This window comes from Diplotaxodon limnothrissa, linkage group LG22 (assembly GCF_057381915.1).
Source record: "Diplotaxodon limnothrissa isolate DT_005_m linkage group LG22, D_limnothrissa_male_GT1.1, whole genome shotgun sequence".
NCBI lineage: Eukaryota > Metazoa > Chordata > Actinopteri > Cichliformes > Cichlidae > Diplotaxodon > Diplotaxodon limnothrissa.
The window spans coordinates 8976244-8997489 of record NC_140616.1 but is presented as its reverse complement, the minus strand read 5'-3'; the positions used below and the strand labels follow the sequence as shown (position 1 = coordinate 8997489).

Here is a 21246-nt window from a genome sequence, read left to right as displayed (position 1 = left end):
CACCAGTCATTTCATTAGGTACAGCATGCTAATAATGGGTTAGGCCCTCTTTACCTTCAGAACTGCTTCAATTCTCTGTGGCATAGACTCAAAAAGGTGCTGGAAACATCCCTCAGAGATTTTGGTGCATTGACATGAAACAATCTGCCGTACTGCTCCTAGATCTGGTGACTGGAGGTAATTTGAGTGGACTGAATTCAGTATCATCTAAGAAACAAGCTGGAGATTATTTAAACTGTGTGACGTGGAGTATCATCCCCCTGGAAGCAGACATCAGAAGATGGACACACTGTGGTCATAAAGGGATAGCCATGGTCAGCAGCAATTAAGCAATGCTCAGTTGGTATTAAGGAGGCCAAAGCGTACCGAGAAAATATCCCCTGCACCGTTACACCATCACCAGCAGCTTAACCACTCACGAGGCAGGATGGGTCCATACTTTCATGTTTATGCCAAATTCTGACCCTGTCATCCAAATGTTGCAGCAGAAACTGAGACGCATCAGATCAGACCATGTTTTTCTAATTGTAGCCTCGGTTTCCTGTTCTTAGGTTTTTTGATTTGATTTGATTTGATTGATTAGCATTCAAATTCAAATCTCAGTGAAAACAGTGAAAAAACAAACAAACAGTGAAAACAGAACAAAAATCTACCATAAAGAAAGAAAGCATGAGACAAGGCTAATCAAAAGGTATTGGCAGAAGCATTTGCTTATTACTCCAACCCTTTTCACAAAATATCTTTTTGTATGCAGCTCCTGTACACAGGGCTTGAAGAAAATAATAAAACAAAGCAAAAACCAACCAACCAACCAAACAAACAAACAAACAAACAAAAACAAAGAAAAAAAAACTTTCCACCTTAGATATTATATACTTGATTTAGAGCAATACACACTGATGGTCTTAATAAATGAAAGAGTCCTTGTAGTTGCCATGTTGTGTCTCAGCAGGGTACAGACGGTTCCAGGAGAAGGGGGGCAGTTAGCGTCTGCCCTCGGGAAGGAGACAATGTTATTCTTTGTGTTAAATAAAATTGTCAACATTGATTGTATTACACCTGTCACTACGCATGAGGGGGCGTTCTAATACCCTGATTTCATAAAACTATGATGATGTGTTTTTTGAGATGAGATCTGAGACTGTCTGCATACAGTGTCCATCTCCCACGTGTGTGATCATTAAATCATCGTTTGACTCAACCCGACCGGACCAGTGTTGTTATTGTGGGTTTTTCCTCTGGTGTCCATCTCCAATATTTTTGAACCATAACAGTAACTACATCAAAGCAAAAGAATCAAGAGGTTGTTTTTTTTTTTTTCTCCTTTTTGCTCTTTTCATTCTTGATATATATATTTTTCTAATACTCTATTTTTAAACATGTTTTTAAACAAGGAAAATGAACTACACCTTTTTAAATCACTGTCATAACTATTCCACAGGTTAACTCCTCTAACAGAAACACATCTCTGCTTTATATTTGTCCTCATCTTGTTTTTCTTAAAGGTGAGTGTCATATAGTGTGGTGTGCTGCTACTGGAATCAACAAGGCGTTTTCAGCCAGAGAACTGCTGCTCACTGGGTATTTTCTCTTATTTGGACAATTTTCAGACTGCAAATCCAAGAGATGTTTGTGTGGGGGAAAATTCCAGTATATCAGCAGTTTATGAACTACTTACACTGCTCCCCCTGGCACCAGTAACTTTCAAAATAAATCACTGGTTTCTAAATATGGTTACAAAAGTGGACGCTCATATTAGTCAGGTCCAGTAGAAGAATAAAAAAAAAAAGTTGTTTTGAACATTAAAAATGGAGCTGGAGCTGAGCAGACCTCACTTGAAATCTTCATCATAATCATCAATCATAATATCCAAGCACGACAATTTTCAACCACGTTTTCTCCATTTTTATTAATACATCTTTATTATTGACTGAATCTATAACTAGCAGTTAATTTAGAAATACAGTCTATTGTAGCCCATCACATTCTATTTTAGAAATCACTTACACATATGGTGTTTTTTATACATTATGTGGTGATGATTTAGAAAAAAGCTTTCTTGGACAATTAGCCTCATGGACTCTCCACAACACCACTCATATTAAATGCATGACTACATATACTTAAAGACAAATACTGAACGTACAGTATATGCTTCAGACAATGTGGTTCATTAATGCATAATGGTTTCTCATATAAGTGCAGAACATGCTTTTTGTGCACAGGGTACTATATACAGTGCTGGTACCATGCTCTCCTAGTGTGTTGTCCTTTGTTCGGTTTGTTAAGAAGGTAAAATAGAGGTTTGAGACGAAGAGTTTTTCCCTCAGGTTGTCATCGTGCAGGTCGTTAAGTGGAAGGATGTTTTCAGTCCATGAAGAAAGCCTGAGGACAAAGACGGCTCACGTAAATGGAAGTGCTGGCGCAGAATCAAAGCGACTGAGCTTGTAGAAAATCCAGTTTATCTCTAACTAATCCAACCTCTACAGCCACATTTAAATAATTAAAATGATCTCACAGCTGTTTTCCATTAGTTTCAGCTTTGCACACCTAATCAGTGACAACATATCTGTGTTAGATGGTGCCATAAATAATGCTTTTACACTTTATTAGAGAAAACAAATCAGTTTTATATTTAGTAATGAGGTTTGGAGTACATGGTGGTGTAGCCTTTTGGACTCCAATAATACTTAATTCCTAATATTTCACAAAGGTTTATTATCGTGTCCTTAGGGGTAGATCATCTGCATCCATCTCCTCCTCTGTCACAACAACCCTCTGCATGTCCTCCTTCACTACATCATGAATCTTCTCTGCAGTCTTCCTCTTTTCTTCCTGACTTGCATCTTCAACATCCTTTGTCAGATATATCCACCTTCCCTCCTCTGCATATGTCAGCCTTTCCTTTCTAACTTTGGCTCCAAACTGCCCTACCTGAGCTGTCCCTCTGATGCAGTGGTCTCTAATCCTGTCTATTCTGGTCACTACCAGTGAAAATGTTAGCATCTTCTTTTTGTTAGTACCACCATCTCCAAAACATGCATCACAGCAGGTCTCACTACCATCTTGTACATTTTCTCTTTCACTCTTGCTTCTATCCTTCTGCCAGAAATCACCCCTAACACTTGCCTCCACCCACTTCATCCTGCCTACACTCGCTTCTTCATCTCTCTTGTACATTGTCTTTTGCTTTGGATGGTTGAGCCCAGGTATTTAAATTCATCTACTTTCACTACCTTTGCCCCTTGCATGTTCACCTCTCCAACTGTGTCCCCCCCCTTGCACACACATGTATTGTGTGGGTGTTAGTCTGACGTCTAAAACCCACACATTTTCACCTAACTGAAGGTACAGTATTTGTATCACACAATTAGCAAAGCTGGGCCCACTTTAACACTTTAGCTGTGAAAAAATATAGTTGAGCAGAAATTCAAGGGATCCACCTTTCTAACCTGTCATTAATTTCCCTCAAAAATATACTTTAGTGCAAGAACTCAGTATTTAAATCTACAAAGTTTATTTTGCACTTTCTAGTAAATGTTAAGTTAGCAGCCTAATAGCCTAGCTTAGCTTCATGGACATCCATAGAACAATTTTGCTATATCCATAGAAAAGTGCAAAAATGACCCTTAATGACCTTTACATAATGTTTTCAATAAAAGTACACAGTCTAGAAATAACAAAACTTTCACCATAATAATACAATCAGAAAATTGCTAGACTAGATAATAAGTAAAGAGCAATTTTTTCTTTTATATTTTATACTTGACGTCGTTATTGTTGCTACAGGGACACAGTTTACATAGATCAAACATGATGTTTGAAACAAAGCCGTGGTTAGGAGTGGTCAGCTGACAGGGTTTAATGACATTTATGTAGTGTTTCTAATCATTCTAAAATACATTGTAACAGTAGGTATCTTTTATGGAAAGATGACATCCATTTTCATTAAATGATCACAACGTACCTGTGCTATTCTCCGACTTGTACCCCTGCACAGTTATCTTTACTTTCCGAGGCTATCGCTAAATATTCAGCATTTCTGGAAAGGAAAAAAAGAAAATCATTTTCAGTAATCATCTGCAATGTTTTCTTTTATCACAATGACATGGGTTAAAAAATGCAAAAATAAAAAGATACAGGTTTGATTTTCTTTTCGACTTACAGGAGGAAGGTTTTGGTTTTGACTAGGGAGGAGGATGGCAGGATGAAAACACGACAAGGCGACAAGAGGGAACGGGACAAAGACACACAAGTGAACGCACACAAACACGATGGAGACAGCGACAGTCTTATAGTAAAGGAAACAATGATATAGCAGGCAAAGGCAAAAGTTAAAATTATAGGTGTGATTATAGCAGGACAATAAACAATGACATGACTCATGGGGAAATACACACTTTTCACAACTTCCGACTCACACCAAATTTGTTTTTGAGGAAAGTACCATTCACGTCAAACACTGTAAGCCAAAATAACACCTAATAAACAAGTATCAATGAGAAGGAAACCGCAACTGCTTTCACATATCTCTTATCATTTCTGCATATAAATTTGTCTCTTTGGCAGTCTGCCAAACCATATCCCTCTTCTGTGATTCTTCTCCTTTTGCACACCGAGGAAAGTTAACTTCTTAACATGCAACAGGTCATGAGTTAAAATGAGCATTTAGGGTTGAGTTTGGGTTGGGTTAACATCCACCTTTTTATGATGTCATTTTCTCCTGTTTGGATTCAGGAGACAAATACCCTCTCAACTCCAAAGAATGCTCTCATTTATTTTATAAAGCTTATAGTTAGGGCTGGATCAGGTGACTGAATGATCCCTTAGGTATGCTGCTTCAGGCTGCTGGGACACTTCCCATGAGGCACTGAGCAGTTCTTCCCACTCTCCTGGATGTGCTTATATGCAACTACTGCAACCTTTGTCTACTTCCTCCCATACTTTGTGTCTGCTCGTGGTCTCTCTCTGCTTTCCTTTCCTTTCTTCCTTTTACCCTCATCTCTCAACCATTCAGGCCAGGTTGCTGCCCTCCCACAGCTTGGTTCTGCCGGAAGGTTCTTCTTGTTAAAAGGTAGTTCTTACTCACAGTGGATCCTCTGATTTTTTGTGGGTTCTCTCTATAACGATGTGCAGTCTTTACCTTGCAATAAAATAACATAATCTGTGGATTTTGTTGGGTTTTTCCTTCGGTAAGGATTTCTTAGTTTATCGTTGAGGTTTTTTGTAATTATAGCAAAAATGTAACGGATGTGTTGATTACTTCTAGGTTCTATTTCATCTCAAGATTCTCATTTAGTGTTTTAGTTCTTCTTACTTTTGAAATCAGTTTTTCTTCAACGTTTAGAATACCCCTATACTTGATTTGATTTGGTTTGGTCTGGTCTCTCTGGTGTCTTCTTGAATTTTGTTGTCAAGTGTTTCTCTTTTCCTTGGTTTCCCCATTTGGGTACTTCCTGTTTTATTTTGTTGCTTTTCGGTCTCTTGTACATTATCATTAATATTATTTCCTTTCTTATTGTCTTAATTAGTTTCAGCTGTGCCCTGTTAATCTAGTGTTTCCACTTTTCCTGATTGCTTCCTGTGCCCATTTAATGCCTCAGTTTCTATCAGTTTTTTGTTCAGTTACACTCTAACCCTGCTGCCCTCTTTAGCTTTATGTCATGTTTCTGTTTCTTTAATTTTCCACATTGTCTCAATAATGTTTTAGGTTTTTTTCTGTTTAATTAGTCCATCTCTAAAAGCTGTATTTGGTTCGGCCTGAAATCTGTGACATTTAAAGCACCTTGAGGTGACTGTCAGTGTGAACTACAATTATTTTAATTTAATTTTTGCCTAATTGGAACACCTAAAATGTTTTTACCCAACCTGCAGACACAAAATTCTGGAATCCCTAGCTTACACTCACACAGTGTTTACTTCCTTCAGCTGGAGACCTAAAATTTTCTTTCATTTGCACCTCTGAGTGAGTTTATAATGCTGGTGTGACCGGGCCTTAACCCAAATTTGTCTTTCATCAATATCTACAAATATGCATGCCAATAAGTGCCAGAAAATAAGGAGTCTCAGATATGTTTGTTTCCTTTTCAACTGTAAAATGACTTAATTACACATCTTGGTCCACAATAGCAACGCGTGACTCATTTTATTTTGAGCTACAAACTAATATTGGCCAACATATCTGCATCCAGTTCATAACTGCACTCAGAAACACTTTTATAAGCCTTTAACATATAAGCACATCTTGTATATCTTTTCAAGCTGAATCTTGAAATGAAAAGGCTCAACTGTATATACAAGATTCTGACATGCATTAAGTCAGCATGCATTTAGGTGTAAGAGAAAAATACTTACGCCGCTTCTCGTAATGCTTCTTCTCCAGCTGCTGCTATCTTTCTGTAACAGTATATCATCTCTATGAGGAGCCAGAGCTGCAGGCCGATGATGGACACGTACATCATGACCTCTGACACGATGGAAGCTGTACCTCTGGTGGCTGCATACAGGAAACCAGGAAAGACGAGACAAACAAACAAAACAAAGGTGACCTGACGGGGTCGAGAAAAAGCTGAAACCACCTAAAACCTAAAGAGGAAACATCTGTTCTATCTAAAATCTTTTGTTTTCAACCACAAGAGCCACACGCATCGAAATAAAGAATTCTGTGCTTGAATAGTCTTAGTTTTTCTTGCAGAAGAATCACTTTTGTGACATTGTGCAGTCTGCCTGTGAGACACTACTGAGTTTAATCAAAATATATAATATATAATAAAATGACTTTAACAGTCTCTCATGTTCTTGCAGAGGAATTTTGGACCACTTCACAACATTGCTTCGGTTCATTACAATTTGCAGGCATTCGTTTATGCAAAGCTCTCTTAAGAGTCTAAATATTTGCAAAATATCTATTAATTAATCATAATTTGTTCCAAAGTTACAGTTAAGAGACAGTTTTCCAGACGTATTTAAAGCCTAGTCCTAGATTCAAAGGGAAATTAAATTAAGATCGCCGCAAAATGGTAAATGGCCTGTATTTATATAGCGCTTTACTAGTCCCTAAGGACCCCAAAGCGCTTTACATATCCAGTCATCCACCCATTCACACACACTGGTGATGGCAAGCTACATTGTAGCCACAGCCACCCTGGGGCGCACTGACAGAGGCGAGGCTGCCGGACACTGGCGCCACCGGGCCCTCTGACCACCACCAGTAGGCAACGGGTGAAGTGTCTTGCCCAAGGACACAACGACCGAGACTGTCCAAGCCGGGGCTCGAACCGGCAACCTTCCGATTACAAGGCGAACTCCCAACTCTTGAGCCACAAAGTCTAAGACTAGACTTGATCCGTGTCTGGGAGACTGAACCAAAGAGCGCACAGTTATATATGCTTACTGTTATGCTGCCTGATAGTAATGCATTTATCAGGAAACATTAAATAATTCAGCTAAGCTGCTGAACTGGCAGCGTGTCAGTATCCACGATTAGACATGTTTCTTCCATCTATTGAAAACTGTAGAGAGTAAATATCAGCCACTGATGAAATAGAAGTGAAACAAAATGAATGTTGCTTCCATTTTAATCATAACAGAGACTAGGAGGCTGCTTTATTGACAGTGCCAGAATCTTCAACCTCTGAAAATGGAGGCAGGCTGCATTCTCATAATATTAAAGCTCCGTTGTTGTTCAGGGACCTCCAGGTTAATAGGAATGCACACTGCACTCACAGTGAGATTTAAAAGAGTGACGGTCTGTATTGTGTGAGTGTGAATCAGTTTGTGAAATGCTTCTGCAATGACAGAGTCTGCTTAAGTCTAATTAAGGCCTGAAAATGCTCAGCCATCTCCACCATTGATCGCCACATTTACACGTAAGATAAATTCATTCAAAAAAATTCAAAAAATCTAAATCTGACTGCTCAAACCACACTTTTCAACCTTATTTCAATATGCATAATATATTTTAACATTTAGCAATAAATTAGCTTTTTCTTGTTAACTGTCTTCAGATGTCTTTAAGTCTACTTGCTCAGATACTAATGACCTGTATAAAGTCGTACCTTTCCCCACCACACTGAGGTGCACCACTTTGCTGACAACGTCATTGTACTCGTAGTTTTCGTAGGAGAGGATGCGGTTGAAAAAGCACCGGTAAGTGCCCGAGTCATTGAAGGTGACATTTAACAGGTATATGGACGCATCTTGAATGTCTCTGCTCCTTTTGCTTCCGTTCCAGTCGACACGAGCCTCAAACTGGTCACTCTCAATGGTGGGGCCATCCTCATTGTAGGTGTACATCTGGACGACACAGAGATCATTTAAGGTTGTGTTCATTACCAGTTACATATTCTTATGCAACACCTTTGCATGAGTGACGGTTAAAATTAATCTTTCATTATTTATGTTATTCTGGGCCTTGGTGTAGCCGCTCAGTTTGTTTCCCCCCTTAAAGAGAACTTATTTCTGATTGGCTGTCCCCCCCTAAACAGAAGATCGGAACAGTTGTGGGTGGAGCTTCTGTTCTCACAGCTAATACCAGGTGTCTGAGATGACTCTATTGGGATATACGCACTCCATGACATCACACAGAGCCAAGGGTAGAAGAAACTGTCAGAAACAGAGCATTTGGCTCACAGGTGTTACTTTTAAAAACGCTGAAACTTTGGCGGTGTCTAATATGAACATCCACCAATGAGCTATTATGTTATTTAGGCTACGATGTATTATTATTATTATTATTATTTTGGAAATGTGTTTCATATCTCTTGAAAATCAAGGATTTAGTGTAAAAACTGTCAGTAACTCGTAAACATTTATTGCTAAATGTTTGTTAAACCCTTGAATTAGAGCAGAAAGTCTACACTTCAGCTGTACCCTGATTGTTTGATTTCAAATTGGAAGCAACAATGAAAAAAATATGTCCAGGTTCATGAGTAAAAAACATACTCCATTTTTTAGATTTTCAGTTAATTGGTTAAGTAAACACACTTGACAGCTCCAAATGGATATCATGTGAGAGGAAAATACCTCGTTACCATATTGTAGATGGATGTGTTGCCTCCGATTTAAATTTGTCTACACCCCCAGTCACCCCATATGAAACACACTTTCCCCTGAAACTGTTCAGGCATATTTTTGTAAATTATAAAACGACCGTTCAGACACTACTATACTGAAATACATCCACGGCTACATTAACACAGCATGCACTGCGGCATCAAACAGAGAATCCAGCACAAGGTCAGCAGAGCTCTCTCTGACACTTTGATGACTTCAGTGGAGTAAAATGTTCCAATTGATTCCCATCTGAAGCTCATGACGGTCTCATCACTGGGTGCTATTATGTGACTGAGGACCGTACTGTAGGTGTCTATGTGCGAGTAAGTGAGAGCGACAGGAAGGAGGAGAGCTTTGGTGTGCACTATATATAAGTGCATACAGCTCAAGTCCTGAGAGAAGTAGCCCACAAGTTTGATTTTATGGATGCTTGCATGACTAAGACTTCCTGCTCCAAACCTCCCATATAGTCAGCAGTGCTGCTTGTTGTGTACAAAGCAGAATTTAAGGTCCAGCAGAGGTAGCGGCTTCGCTGTGTGTCATTGACATAAATGTATTTTTCAAGGGATTTTGCAGAAATTGCAACAAGCATAAATAGCACCATAGTTCTGTAAAGATATTATTAAATTGGCCAAAAAGGATTGGGTTGATTAGAATTTAGGTATTATTTTATAGATAACCTCTTCATAAATCCAGTTAATTTACCAACACGAGGAGCTATTACACATACATACATCAGAAACATCAGAAATCTTTTTGGTGCAACACCGGCCCACTTGTTGACGTGTATGTCATCCAGTTCAGCGATGCACAGTGAGGATCTTGGAAGACTAAAATTTGTTTTAATCTCCATCATCAAAACTGCAATTAGGAAATGAGAGCTCTTTTCCTGAAGGATATTGCTTCTCCTTCAAATGTACTGAAATCGTTTTGTGTGATAGTAACTGGAAGAAGCTCTGGCTTTTGCAGTTATTTTCTTCTACTTTATTAACAAGGTGAAAGAAGCATCCTTTAAAGTGCTCCACTGGTTTTATCCTACCGAAAGTGTCCTTAAAAAGACTCAAACCTGACATTATGTAATCTTACATGAGTTTGTCTTTCAGTTATTTTAGCTTTACCTCTACTCCTGCCTACTGAAACAGCATGTTTACGTTTATGTAAGTGATTCCCGATTGGTTTGGAAAGATATTTTATTTGGACTCCATCAAGACAATAACGCAAACTCTTGTGAATTTCAGATTAATCTGATTTTTTTTAATTCTGTGCCAAATTTCAGATTCACAAATGTAAGTTTCTAAACTGAAAACGAATGCAGTTCCACAATCATATTCCTACTGTCGTCTCCCCTGAAAATATATTGAACAGTGTTTATTTTATATAAATAAAGCAGCAAGTTACTTCTATACTTTGTTCCTTCTTCTAATAAATGTTTTGTTTTTTTTTTAAAAGATGGGGGGAAACCCAGATCTGCAGGGCCATAAATCCCACTTCATGGAAACACTCACCAGAAAAAAGTCAGCCTCCCCTTTTGGCCTGAAGTACCATTCGACGCTGGCTTCACCTCTCACCTCACTCCTTCTTTTGCAGGAGATGCAGCCCAGTTTAAAACCCTTGCCTGCTACAGCTTCAGTGTCCGAGTCCACCTCTGCACAGGCCCCGTGACACTGGTACACTGTTTACAAGAAAAGAAGAGATGTCATCAGCCTGGGTTAACAAGGTGTCATAGCAAAACACTGCCAGGAATCCCGCCCACTCACCAAACAGCGTGCAGAGGAAGGAAAATAGCAGAAAACGTAGTAGTGCCATAACTCCAGATGTTTTATCGAAGGAGGGGCCTCAAAAAGTACAACCCTAAAATGGTTCTTGAAGCTTTCACGGAGCCTAGTGACACTCACGCACTGAGCACCTCCGAGTTTGCAATAGCAGGATGGATATTTGCAAATGTTTTCTTGTAGATTTCAGGAAGCTTATCTGTATTGTTTTTTTTTTTAAGTGCAGGCTGATGTCATGTGTTGGTGACAACTAGCAGCTAAACATGCATTGTAAAGTGCAAACCGTATACGCGTAAATGTAATGTCCCGTGGAACCACTCAGGTCTTTGGCTCAAGCCGGCAACAGTTTCCAGAATTCTGGTTGCAGAATTTATTGCCACAAATTATTGCTCCTTTTGAGACAGTTCCCCCAATTTACACACCCACTGGCCTCCCGCATCCACGCGGTGACCTTTTCTGCTATCAATAATCAAATAGCTTATGAAACGATCCAGATATCTGTTAACTCACAGTGCTCCCCAGATCCGCACCCTGAGGTTATGATTTTTTTTTTCCTGAGGTCCTTTTAATATGAGATGCAGAGAGCAATCAGTAGACCTCCCTGGGGCATGCTCCGCTCTAAATGTTGGAAAATTACAGAGAGTATAGACGCTTACGAGGTTAAAATGAATGTGTTCAAGAGTGCAACATGCCAGCTACTGAATAAACGTCAACAATACATTTACATGCCAGTGCATTTATAATCAATTTGCATGCTCTACGGCAGGAAACAAATGGCTACCTTTTACAGGGTACACGCTACCAGTATTTAATAGAGACCAGTCTAATGGTCTAATGGTAATTATCCTTAATCGGATCAATGAAATCAGAGCCACTGTCCTGATCAGGCCTCCTCTCCTCGAGCAGAGTCGTCTCTCCTGGAAAAAATATAGAAAAATACTGTCCTCTCCTGTGATGGCAGCTATATATTTTTTTTGTATAATTTCAGCTATCTAATGACCCCGTGCTCGGAGAAAAGATGTTTCGTTCGCGTTGGCATTGCAGGTCAAACTGCGTGAGCGAACACGCAGGCATATAAGCCAGACACGCAATTAAAAAAAACACACACACAACCCTCAAATAAATCCGTCCAGTGCTCAGTTAACGGTGTTTTTTCCTGCGCCACAGCGGCACCTCTGTTGAGAGGCTGTTGCTGCAGATGCACTGCGGTAAAAACAGCCAAGCGTGTGTGAGACAGGGCAGGTGCTGCATGTGACAGCTGTTTGAGCCTCTTCTGTACGGTTTTTTAAACTGATGCTCATTTAACCCTGCCTCAAACCTGCTGCAGGGATCCCGGTGTGCGTTGGAAGCAAATTAAATGGAAAATGATAAATAAGAAAACGAGAACAGGGCGAGATGGCCCTTTAATTTAACTCCATGTTGATTCATACAGGGCATCAGAGAGCTTCCACTTTCTGGACTTCTTGTTTTATAGGGGGCGCTAATGGGAGGTGACTCAAAAAATCCAGTTAAAATTACAGTAGGCTACAGTGAAGGAATTTTTCGTGAAATTATTTTAATGTATTTCCCAGTGTTTATTACACATTGAGTTTTACCATTAGATATTTGTGTAAACTTAAAAAAATTATAATAATTTTGATGTTTGATGTCTGTGGTCCCCACATGCTTCAAAAGATCCACCATCATCCCTGTGCCCAAGAACAGCAAACCCTCATCCCTGAACGATTACCGGCCAGTTGCACTGACCTCGGTAGTAATGAAGGTGTTTGAGAGGCTGCTGAAGAACATCATCTCCTCCTCCATCCCAGACACCACAGATCCGCTGCAGTTCGCCTACAGATCCAACAGATCCACAGAGGATGCCATCGCCCACGTCCTACACACCACTCTCAGCCACGTGGACAAGAAACAGGGTAACTATGTGCGAATGCTGTTTGTTGATTACAGTTCAGCGTTTAACGCAATAGTGCCCTGCAGACTGTTCACAAAGCTCAGGGATCTGGGACTTAACAGCCGTCTGTGTGCATGGGTGTTTGACTTCCTCACTGGCAGAACTCAGGTGGTGAGGGTGGGCAGGTGCTTCTCCAACAGCATCACCATCAACACAGGAGCACCTCAGGGATGTGTCCTCTCGCCACTGCTCTACTCCCTCTACACTTCAGACTGTGTGGCCACCCATGGCTCCAACACCATTGTGAAGTTTGCTGACGACACAGTGGTGTTGGGTGCCATCTCCAACAACGATGAGGCGGCCTACATGGATGAAGTGAAGAATCTGGCATCGTGGTGCCAGGACAACCACCTCCAGCTGAACGTCTGCAAGACCAAGGAGCTGGTGGTGGACTTCAGAAGGGGTCAGCACAGAGACTACAAGCCCATTATCATCAATGGAGCTCCAGTGGAGAGGGTGCAGTCCTTCAAGTATCTTGGTGTCCACATCTCCTCAGACCTGACATGGGCTGCCCACATTCAGGTCCAGACCAAAAAGGCTAGGCAGCGCCTGTATCACCTACGACAACTGAGGAAGTTCAGGGTCCCTCCAAAGATCCTCAGGATTTTCTATACAGGCGCTGTGGAGAGCATCCTCACACAGAACATGACACCGTGGTTCGGGAACAGCTGTGTGAAGGACCAAAAAGCTCTCCAGAGAGTGATCCGTACAGCAGAACGCTGCTGCAGGATTGCTCTCCCCCTGCTTCAGGACACACCAGGAGATGCCGGACTAGAGCAGCGCAGATACTGAAGGACCCGTCCCATCCTGGCAACAAACTGTTCCAACTTCTGCAATCTGGTAGAAGGTTCCGCATCTTCCGGGCAAGGACAGAGAGACTCAAGAGGAGCTTCTATCCCCAAGCCATCCGTGCCCTAAACACACACACCCGCCCTCTCACATCATCTATAATTGACTGAGACAGGACTCTCTTCCAGACACTCTAAACCAAGGCACAATGTACATTCCAAATTCCTTTAATTTTAATGTTTATATTGTCTATCCTGTAAAATAGTCAGATGTCTATTCATATTAATGTACAGAATTCACCTGCTTGCTGCTACTACTGCACATTCACCCAGTGTATATACTATATATATATATATATATATATATATATATATATATATATATATATATATATATATATATATATATATATATATATATATATAAAATGTTCTTCCTCTACACCCCCCCAATTTTTGCACATGTCGAGGAGCGTGTCAGGCTACATTTCACTGTGTGTTATACTTGTATAACTATGCATGTGACAAATAAAGAACCTTGAACCTTGAACTTTATTTAGGTGCAAGGGGTGGGTGGGGGTATTTCATTTTCATTTTATCTTTTGCATTTTTAAAAGTGTAAACTTCATTGAGGAAAATTTGAAATTTTTATGATATTTTGTTTGGAGATAAACGTTGGCGGTTTTATTTATTTTCACAGCACTATGAGCCGCTTTACCGCATCCGCCATTTTACTTTTGGGCATGAATCCACCAGTAGCTGAGAATTTCTAGCAACTAACCTCCTGGCAGCGTCCCGTTCAACCACCACAACCATCACACATGTTGTTTTCTGTTGCGGTTTAACTTTTCTTCCACTGTTTATTTAACGCTTGTAGAAACGTGTGTCTTAGTAAAATGCTAGCTTTTGGGCAGCATAAGCTTCTCTGTGAGGACTAACTAAAGGACAGGAACATCGTTTTATTTCAGTACAGGCCCATTATCGATGAGATATGCGAAAATTAAATTACACATTGACCGTTTTGTCTAGAAGCTGTTGTTTTATCCGTGTTGCACTGTCAGCTAATTGAATATCTCCGGAGCGCCCCCTGCTGGGCCTCCAGCTGGATTGCAGCCAGTTTCTCGGGGATTGGGCTCTGTCAATACATGTAACAATGGGTCTGTCAGTAACGTTTAATAATTGTCCATGCAGCTATTGTTTATTCAGCGGCAGGTGAATCAACAGGTTAACGTGTGATGGCGTTTCGTGACAGTTCTAACCGACGTTTACACTAAACACCCACTCACACCGTATGAGGATGCTGCTTAGTCAACTGGCTATAAGCAGCAGCTGCGCCTGCGGGCAGGCTGCCGTTAGCCTCGTTTTATTAGCGTGATTTTTTTGAGATGGCGGTTAGCATGTGGAGTTTACCAGTGACGTTTTGCTGCAAATAGTCAGCGAGGCTCCATGTAAAACAACAAAATCTCGGCTCATCGAAGGTAAAGTCATTAAACTAACGTTTACTGGGCTAACTGTTGACTGGCTAATGTAGCTAAAAGCTAGCTTAACCCAGGGAATATAAACAATGAACCAAAAACTAAGGAGCGAATGTCTTCAGCCCTTCATCGTGTGAGTGCCGCCTTTAAAAGTAGATGGTGAAATAGTAGAGCATCGACGTGAGCAGTAATCACCAGGTGGTAAATTATTCGGGATGAACACAGGTGGTTATTAATAAATCAGCCCTATTTATCCCATATTCGGGAAATGCTATCGTTACAGCACTTAAATTGAACATTAAAGATAACACCCGGATTATCTGGCAGATGGCTTTCTGGTAGGCGGATGTATTGAATTATAGAGTGTGATGGCATGTGGAAGGGAAGATTTTGTATATCTCTCCTTGTGGCAGTGTATCTGAGGCAGGCTCTGCTGTCTGTTTAGTAAGTGTTGCAGAGGGTGGTCAAGATTATCTATGATGGATAGCAGACTGTTCAGTGGCCTCGTCTCGACCACAGCTCTTTCATAAGTGTCGTGTGTGCAGCCAGTCACAGAGCCAGCCTGTCTGATCAGTTTATTCAGTATGTTGGAGTCACCAGCTCCCCAGCAGACTTCAGCAAAGTCTAAAATTGGGTGATCTGCAGCATTTTGTTGGATGCTTTGAAGGATCTCAGTTTCTTTAGGAAATAGAGTCTCCTATTACCCTTCTTGTATACAATCTGTGTTGGTTTTCCTGATTTGGATGCCTGGAGTAGCCCTCTACTTCAACACCTTGTCCCAGGATAGGTCTTGGCTATGTAGCTGCCCTCTTCCTTCTGAAGTTAGTCACCGTAACTGTGGTCTTATTCACATTCAGAGGTAGACAATTCCTCCTAGACTACTTCACCGGTGGGCCCAGGCAAGTCTCTGGTGTGAGGGAGCTAGTCAATAGTTGTTAAGCCCTGATAGTGTTGAGTTCTTCGGTACAGGAACCAAACAGCATATTTTCCATAACACTGATATTAGCAGCGTTTTACCTGACATTTGAGGTAAAATGATGAGGTAAAATTGGTCTTCATGAAATTACTCGTAAGCAATTAAAGATCAATCAGAGGATAATAGATTAATGTACCAGCTGATCTTTTCTGCGGTGAATGTTATCAGCCTTCTTTTGTGGAAACCAGACAGTGTTATTGCATATTTTAATGGCGTAACAAAACATATATTAGTCTATAATGCATTATATGTATAAGTGTGGATTAGAAAAATAATAACTACATGTGTAGTAAAATATGAGAAAACAACTGACAACTTTTGTGCCTTTCCTCTAGGTTTCTCTGACCATGGATCCGACCTGCAGTGGGTCTGTGGCTCCGGCCGGTTTGACGGTCCAGGTGTGCTTCCCAGGCGCCAGAGCAGCTGTTTTGGACAATCTGAACCGGCAGCGGGAGGAAGGCAGGCTGTGCGATCTCTCCATCCAGGTGCAAGGTCAAGTGTTCAGGGCTCACCGCTGTGTCCTCGCTGCATCCTCACCTTACTTTCATGATCAGGTAGGGCAGAGCATATTAATGCAGGGTTGAAGTTGTTGGGGTTTACTGTCTGATGTTGCACTCCAGTAATATAGCACTATTAGAATACCTAAAATCATCTCTGCATGTAGAGTGGGTGACAAGAGACGAAGGGAGAGACACCACTTCACAGCCTTTATGAGCATATCACCCACATGTTTTCTACTCCACATTTTGAGCTTTAATATTTACATTTTGGCCACAGCTGGCAAACATGTTTAAAAGCTGTATTATTAACTGTTGGAGTGCAATCCACTGAAAAAGATACCTGCTAATTAATACGTAGTAACATAAGCTGATGGTTATGATAAAATACTTGAATTTCACTCGCCAAAACTGAAGCAGAAAATCCTTGGGTAGTCTGTACCTCACAGTAGCTCAGATAATTTCATCAAACAGCACAAACATGGTGGAAATGTCCACATCAGTGACTCCAGTTAGCGGAAACCTAGCTTTTGTATAAAAAGCAGGTGTCTTAAGCCTCCCTTATAGTTTCTTTAGCTGTTTTTCTATGTTTAAAATGGATAACAAACTGAGCAACAGTTTGTTTTTGTAAAGGCACTGGGTTTGTAAAACACTGGCAGAAAACCTGTTTATGTGTATATTTTAGTCCAGATGTCAAAGTGTGTCTTTGTTTCTGTCTCTTCACAGGTGTTACTGAAAAATGTTACAACTGTCTCCCTGCCCTCAGTCATGGACCCAGTTGCCTTTGAGAGCGTCCTGAGTTCTGCGTACACTGGCCAGCTGAGCATCGTGCATGACGATATCGTCAACTATGTCACCGTGGCCAGTTTCCTCCAGATGTGGCACATCGTGGACAAATGCACCGAGATCCTGAAGAGGCCTCGGTCCTTAGCAGAGGGCGCCTCTGGGGAGGCTGCCGCCGCAGCTCACCCCGGCTCTGCATCTCGCCAGCAGTCCCCGAGCAGCACGGAGTGCCTGTATGCAGAAAGGGAGGGAAGGAGGAGGGAGAAGAAGCCAGATTCACTGCCTCCTTTGGCTACATGGAGACGCCCACAGCAGTTCTCAAGATGGGGACGCCCTCGACCCTCGTCAGCCCAGCACTTGGCTGATTCACAGCTGGACAGCCTTCCTGGCTATGTGGAGACTGATTACACCAGCTGCGAGGAGACATGGGTATCGTGCAATGCTAAGACGAGTCACTTTACTCATGACGGACCTGGACACAATGCCCGGCACCATGGGGGGTTTTTGGGTGCTGAGGCTTTAAAGCAGAAAGTCAGATTTCAACAGCGGGGGGCACCACAGACCTCTGATCGACCACTCGATAAGAATAGAGAGAGTGGGGATGGTGATGAGACGCAGGATAAGAGGAGGAGTGAGAGAAGAGAGATTGAGGCAGATGAAGGAGTAGGAGAAGAGACGGGGAAGAAGGAAGGCTTTGCACAAATGGGACACTGTGGTAAGATGGACAAATATGAACAGCATTAAAGAATCCTTTTTAGACACTATTTGTTATTAGGATTTTTACTTTTCTTGAACAGCAGTTTTTTTCCAAATATAAAGAAATTTGCAGCTTTTGTGGGGATGATTTGGACTGACAGCAGTGCCCTGACATTTACTGTAAATGTTACTGAAAGTTAATATGTTTATATATTATAAAATAAATACAAGAATTTAAATATTTTATTTATTGGTTTCAATTTAGTGAAATTCTGATTTACGTCAGCAGTGGATATAAATATAAATAATGTTGAATCTGACCAGATAGCTGGGTCATATATTCTTTCTCTTTGTGCATTTTCCCAGTGAATTTAATAAACTGTGCTTTTGTTCCTTCTTGTCTTCAGCAGACTTTCACTCAGTTTCAAATGAAAATGACGAAGCTGGACATGTTGCAGGGAAGCAGAGTGCAGACGTGATGAAGCAAAGAGATTTGGTAGGAAGCGATCCAGCCACAGACCTGCCCAGTCTTCATAGTTGCCAAACAGGTGACGCAGTTCCAGACCCTTCCTGCCCGTCCTCAGCGAGGCTTCAGTGGCAAACAGGTGCCTGGTCTCAGCAAGAGCAGAGGCCTCAGGAAGGAGAGGGCGGCAGCTGCAGTAAAGATGAGGATGATGAAGAGGAGGATGTGGATTTTGAATGTTTCACAGAAGCGACCTATAGGAGAGGCACTTACGATGAGATTGAAGATGGCACAGGACAGGTTTCCCAGCGGCCTTTGGTCCCCGTGTCTCCTGACTTTACAGTGGCGGGCGCGGAGGTGAATTGGCAGGGTGGCTCTTTGACCCCTACCTCCAGTCGCCATTTGTCCTCATCTTCTGCTGCATTTCCACCGCCCCCTTCACCTCCAACCCCATCTTCATCATCCTCAGTGTCCCTCGCTGCTGCGCCCTACACGGGCAAAGTACACTTCTGCCACTGTGGGAAAGCCTACACCCTGAAGAGTATGCGTGACCGGCATGTGAAGATGCAGCACCTCAATTTACGGCCCTTTGGGTGTCCTGTTTGCACAAAGTCCTTCAAAATGAAGCACCATCTCACTAAGCACCTTAAAACCCACGGAGGGCTGCGGCCCTATGAATGCAGCCTCTGTGGGAAGAAAGTCATTTGGAGAGACAGCTTCCTGAGACATCAGGCCCGATGTGAGAGACTTGCTTCCAGCTCCTCGGCGAACAGCAACAGTGCAAGCGCAGCAGCAGATATGGATGATGGCTACAGTTATGGATTTGATGAAGGGGAAGCCTTTCTCCCCACTGGAGGACAGGTGAAAGTTGAGGAAGTGGATTTTCATAAGGAGATAGAGGATGGGATGGGTGGGCTTTTGGGTAGTGTTTCTGGGATAGTTGCTGAGCTAAGAACCCAGACGCAAAACTTGGACCCTGGCAGTCACGTTTTTAAAGAGGAGGCCAGCGAGAGCTTTACCTGAAATTAAACGTTTATGTGGAAAACGGTGATTTAAAGCACTTACTGTAAAGTTTGAAGAAGGATTTTGCTTAAATTGCCATGAAATGTCATCCGATCTTCACACAATCTGAATAAACGAAGAACACAAGCAGTTATACTTTTCATTCTTTTATTTATGAAACATTGAGCAATCACTCAGTGCTGGATGGAAAGAATAAGCGAACCTTTGTGCTAATGAGTTCTCAGAAAAGCTGCTTGGAGTCAGGTGTTCCAATTAAGGCAATGAGATTTGACTTGTGGGATGTAGAGGCACTTATCCCTATAAACAAATGTGTACACAGTCTGATTACTTACAAAGCCTTTTCTGAAATTTATATAAAGTGGAAATATAGGACAGGCACTACTCTTTTTTTTCCAAAGGCCACAGAGACCACAATATATCTGCAAACAATATATCTACACTTACTAAAATAATTAAAAGATATACAGAAAACTTTTGAATAACAAATAGTGTTAATGGAAGGATTTTGCTAAGTAAATAAGTTTGCAAAAGACCAGATGGATGTTCCAAAACAGTTCTGTAATAATTTTCTGAGCACAGTTGAGACAAAAGTCAGTCTTACCATCCACCAACTGGATGCTTTGCAGGCATTGAGAGAGTAAATACGTTTATAGCGGCAGTTCTAAATCTGATGCTTAGAAGAGTTTGGGAAGATGCAGTAAAACAGGAAATATTATTGGCCTCAATGCTGTTAATGTTTGTCCAACTAAATAAATTCAATAGTTTACTTACCGTTTTAGAATAAACACTGTGGGATTACTCAATGTGTTCAATAAAGACATGAAAAGTAAAACTGATATTTTCCGAGTTTGATCAGATAATTAGTAATCAGTTAAAGTGTTGGTGATCCCAAAGGATTTGTCAGCTTTCTGCTGTATGTACATAAACACTTTAAAAGATGGAAATGTATAACGCAACAAATCTTTGAGCCACTGCTTCAGTTTTGTCCATTACATGTGCATTATTTACAGGCCATGGTTATTTTGAAAAACATGAGAAAAAAAAATTCTAATTTCAAGTGATCCTTTTTCATTTTGCAGCGTCACATAGGCTCAGTTTTTGTTTAGTGATGCTTAAAACTCTACCAAGCAGTGTTGTGAATGTATTTCTCGCATTTTGCACATAAATTATTTGCCATTGACCTTTAACACAAGGATAAAAATGCTTTTTTCCCGTGCCATGCTGATGTCACTTATGTGAAGAAAAAAAAATCATGGTAATAAAAGTAGTTTTGTTTCCTGGTTTTGGTGATCTGTGATCATTTTAAAACATGTCACTGAGGCTCATTTTAATATTGTGTGTTATTTTAGAGCACTGAGGCCATTTTTAAATATTTTGTTAAATGACTTCTCAAGAAAGAAACTTAAAATCAATGGTGATGAGATTACAGCTTTATCTAGCAGTTGCTGACAAAGCCAGTCAGTGTATTGGCACCTGAGAGGCTAACACTGGGCTCCCGAATAGCTTGTTAGATTTATATGAAGTTTAGCATCTTTTCCAGGTTGAAACAGGTGACTTTGGGTTTCTAGTAGATAAGTGTGATCGTCTTCCCTGTGAGACGAGCTCTACCAGTTACATTTAGGCTTGCAGGGTGTGAACACTGATTTATAATTTTTCCATTTTAGGCTAACACAGTGGATTTTAAATCAAGCTATTAAGATATGATTGAGGTGGAGACTATCAGTTTAAATTCAAGTGGTTCAACAAAAGCAATATATAACTGGGAAAG

General features: G+C 41.0%; 2 protein-coding genes across 3 annotated transcripts; one reads left to right on the top strand and one right to left on the bottom strand.

Annotated features, from left to right (window-relative positions):
- Window positions 1-2348: 2348 nt before the first annotated feature.
- scn1bb (sodium channel, voltage-gated, type I, beta b) lies at window positions 2349-10860 on the bottom strand. The gene is made up of 6 exons (XM_085345941.1): window positions 10812-10860; window positions 10560-10726; window positions 8058-8295; window positions 6355-6496; window positions 3968-4042; window positions 2349-2385 (listed from the first exon to the last, which is right to left on the bottom strand). Exons 1-5 carry the CDS (start codon window positions 10858-10860, stop codon window positions 3973-3975), a joined length of 666 nt encoding a protein of 221 aa, XP_085202067.1. The 3' UTR covers window positions 2349-2385; window positions 3968-3972.
- A 4035-nt stretch (window positions 10861-14895) lies between these two features.
- Window positions 14896-20373, top strand: zbtb22a (zinc finger and BTB domain containing 22a). 2 transcript variants are annotated; one of them, XM_085345940.1, is made up of 4 exons: window positions 14896-15043; window positions 16352-16570; window positions 17240-18011; window positions 18403-20373. In XM_085345940.1, the coding sequence occupies exons 2-4, from the start codon at window positions 16364-16366 to the stop codon at window positions 19476-19478; spliced, it is 2055 nt and encodes a 684-aa protein (XP_085202066.1). In that variant the 5' UTR covers window positions 14896-15043; window positions 16352-16363; the 3' UTR covers window positions 19479-20373. The 2 variants fall into 2 exon arrangements, with proteins under 2 accessions (XP_085202066.1, XP_085202064.1); XM_085345938.1 differs by having other exon boundaries at window positions 18400-20373.
- The last annotated feature ends 873 nt before the right edge of the window (window positions 20374-21246 follow it).

Excerpts from the sequence above, each read along its gene's own strand:
- scn1bb (XM_085345941.1), bottom strand. The coding sequence starts at position 10,860 with ATGGCACTACTACGTTTTCTGCTATTTTCCTTCCTCTGCACGCTGTTT. Across the intron at positions 8,296-10,559 it reads GGGAGGCTGACTTTTTTCTG|ATGTACACCTACAATGAGGA; the intron begins GTGAGTGTTTCC and ends TGTGTCGTCCAG. Across the intron at positions 6,497-8,057 it reads CCTCAGTGTGGTGGGGAAAG|CCACCAGAGGTACAGCTTCC; the intron begins GTACGACTTTAT and ends TCCTGTATGCAG.
- zbtb22a (XM_085345938.1), top strand. The coding sequence starts at position 16,364 with ATGGATCCGACCTGCAGTGGGTCTGTGGCTCCGGCCGGTTTGACGGTC. Across the intron at positions 16,571-17,239 it reads CACCTTACTTTCATGATCAG|GTGTTACTGAAAAATGTTAC; the intron begins GTAGGGCAGAGC and ends GTCTCTTCACAG. Across the intron at positions 18,012-18,399 it reads TGCACAAATGGGACACTGTG|CAGACTTTCACTCAGTTTCA; the intron begins GTAAGATGGACA and ends TCTTGTCTTCAG.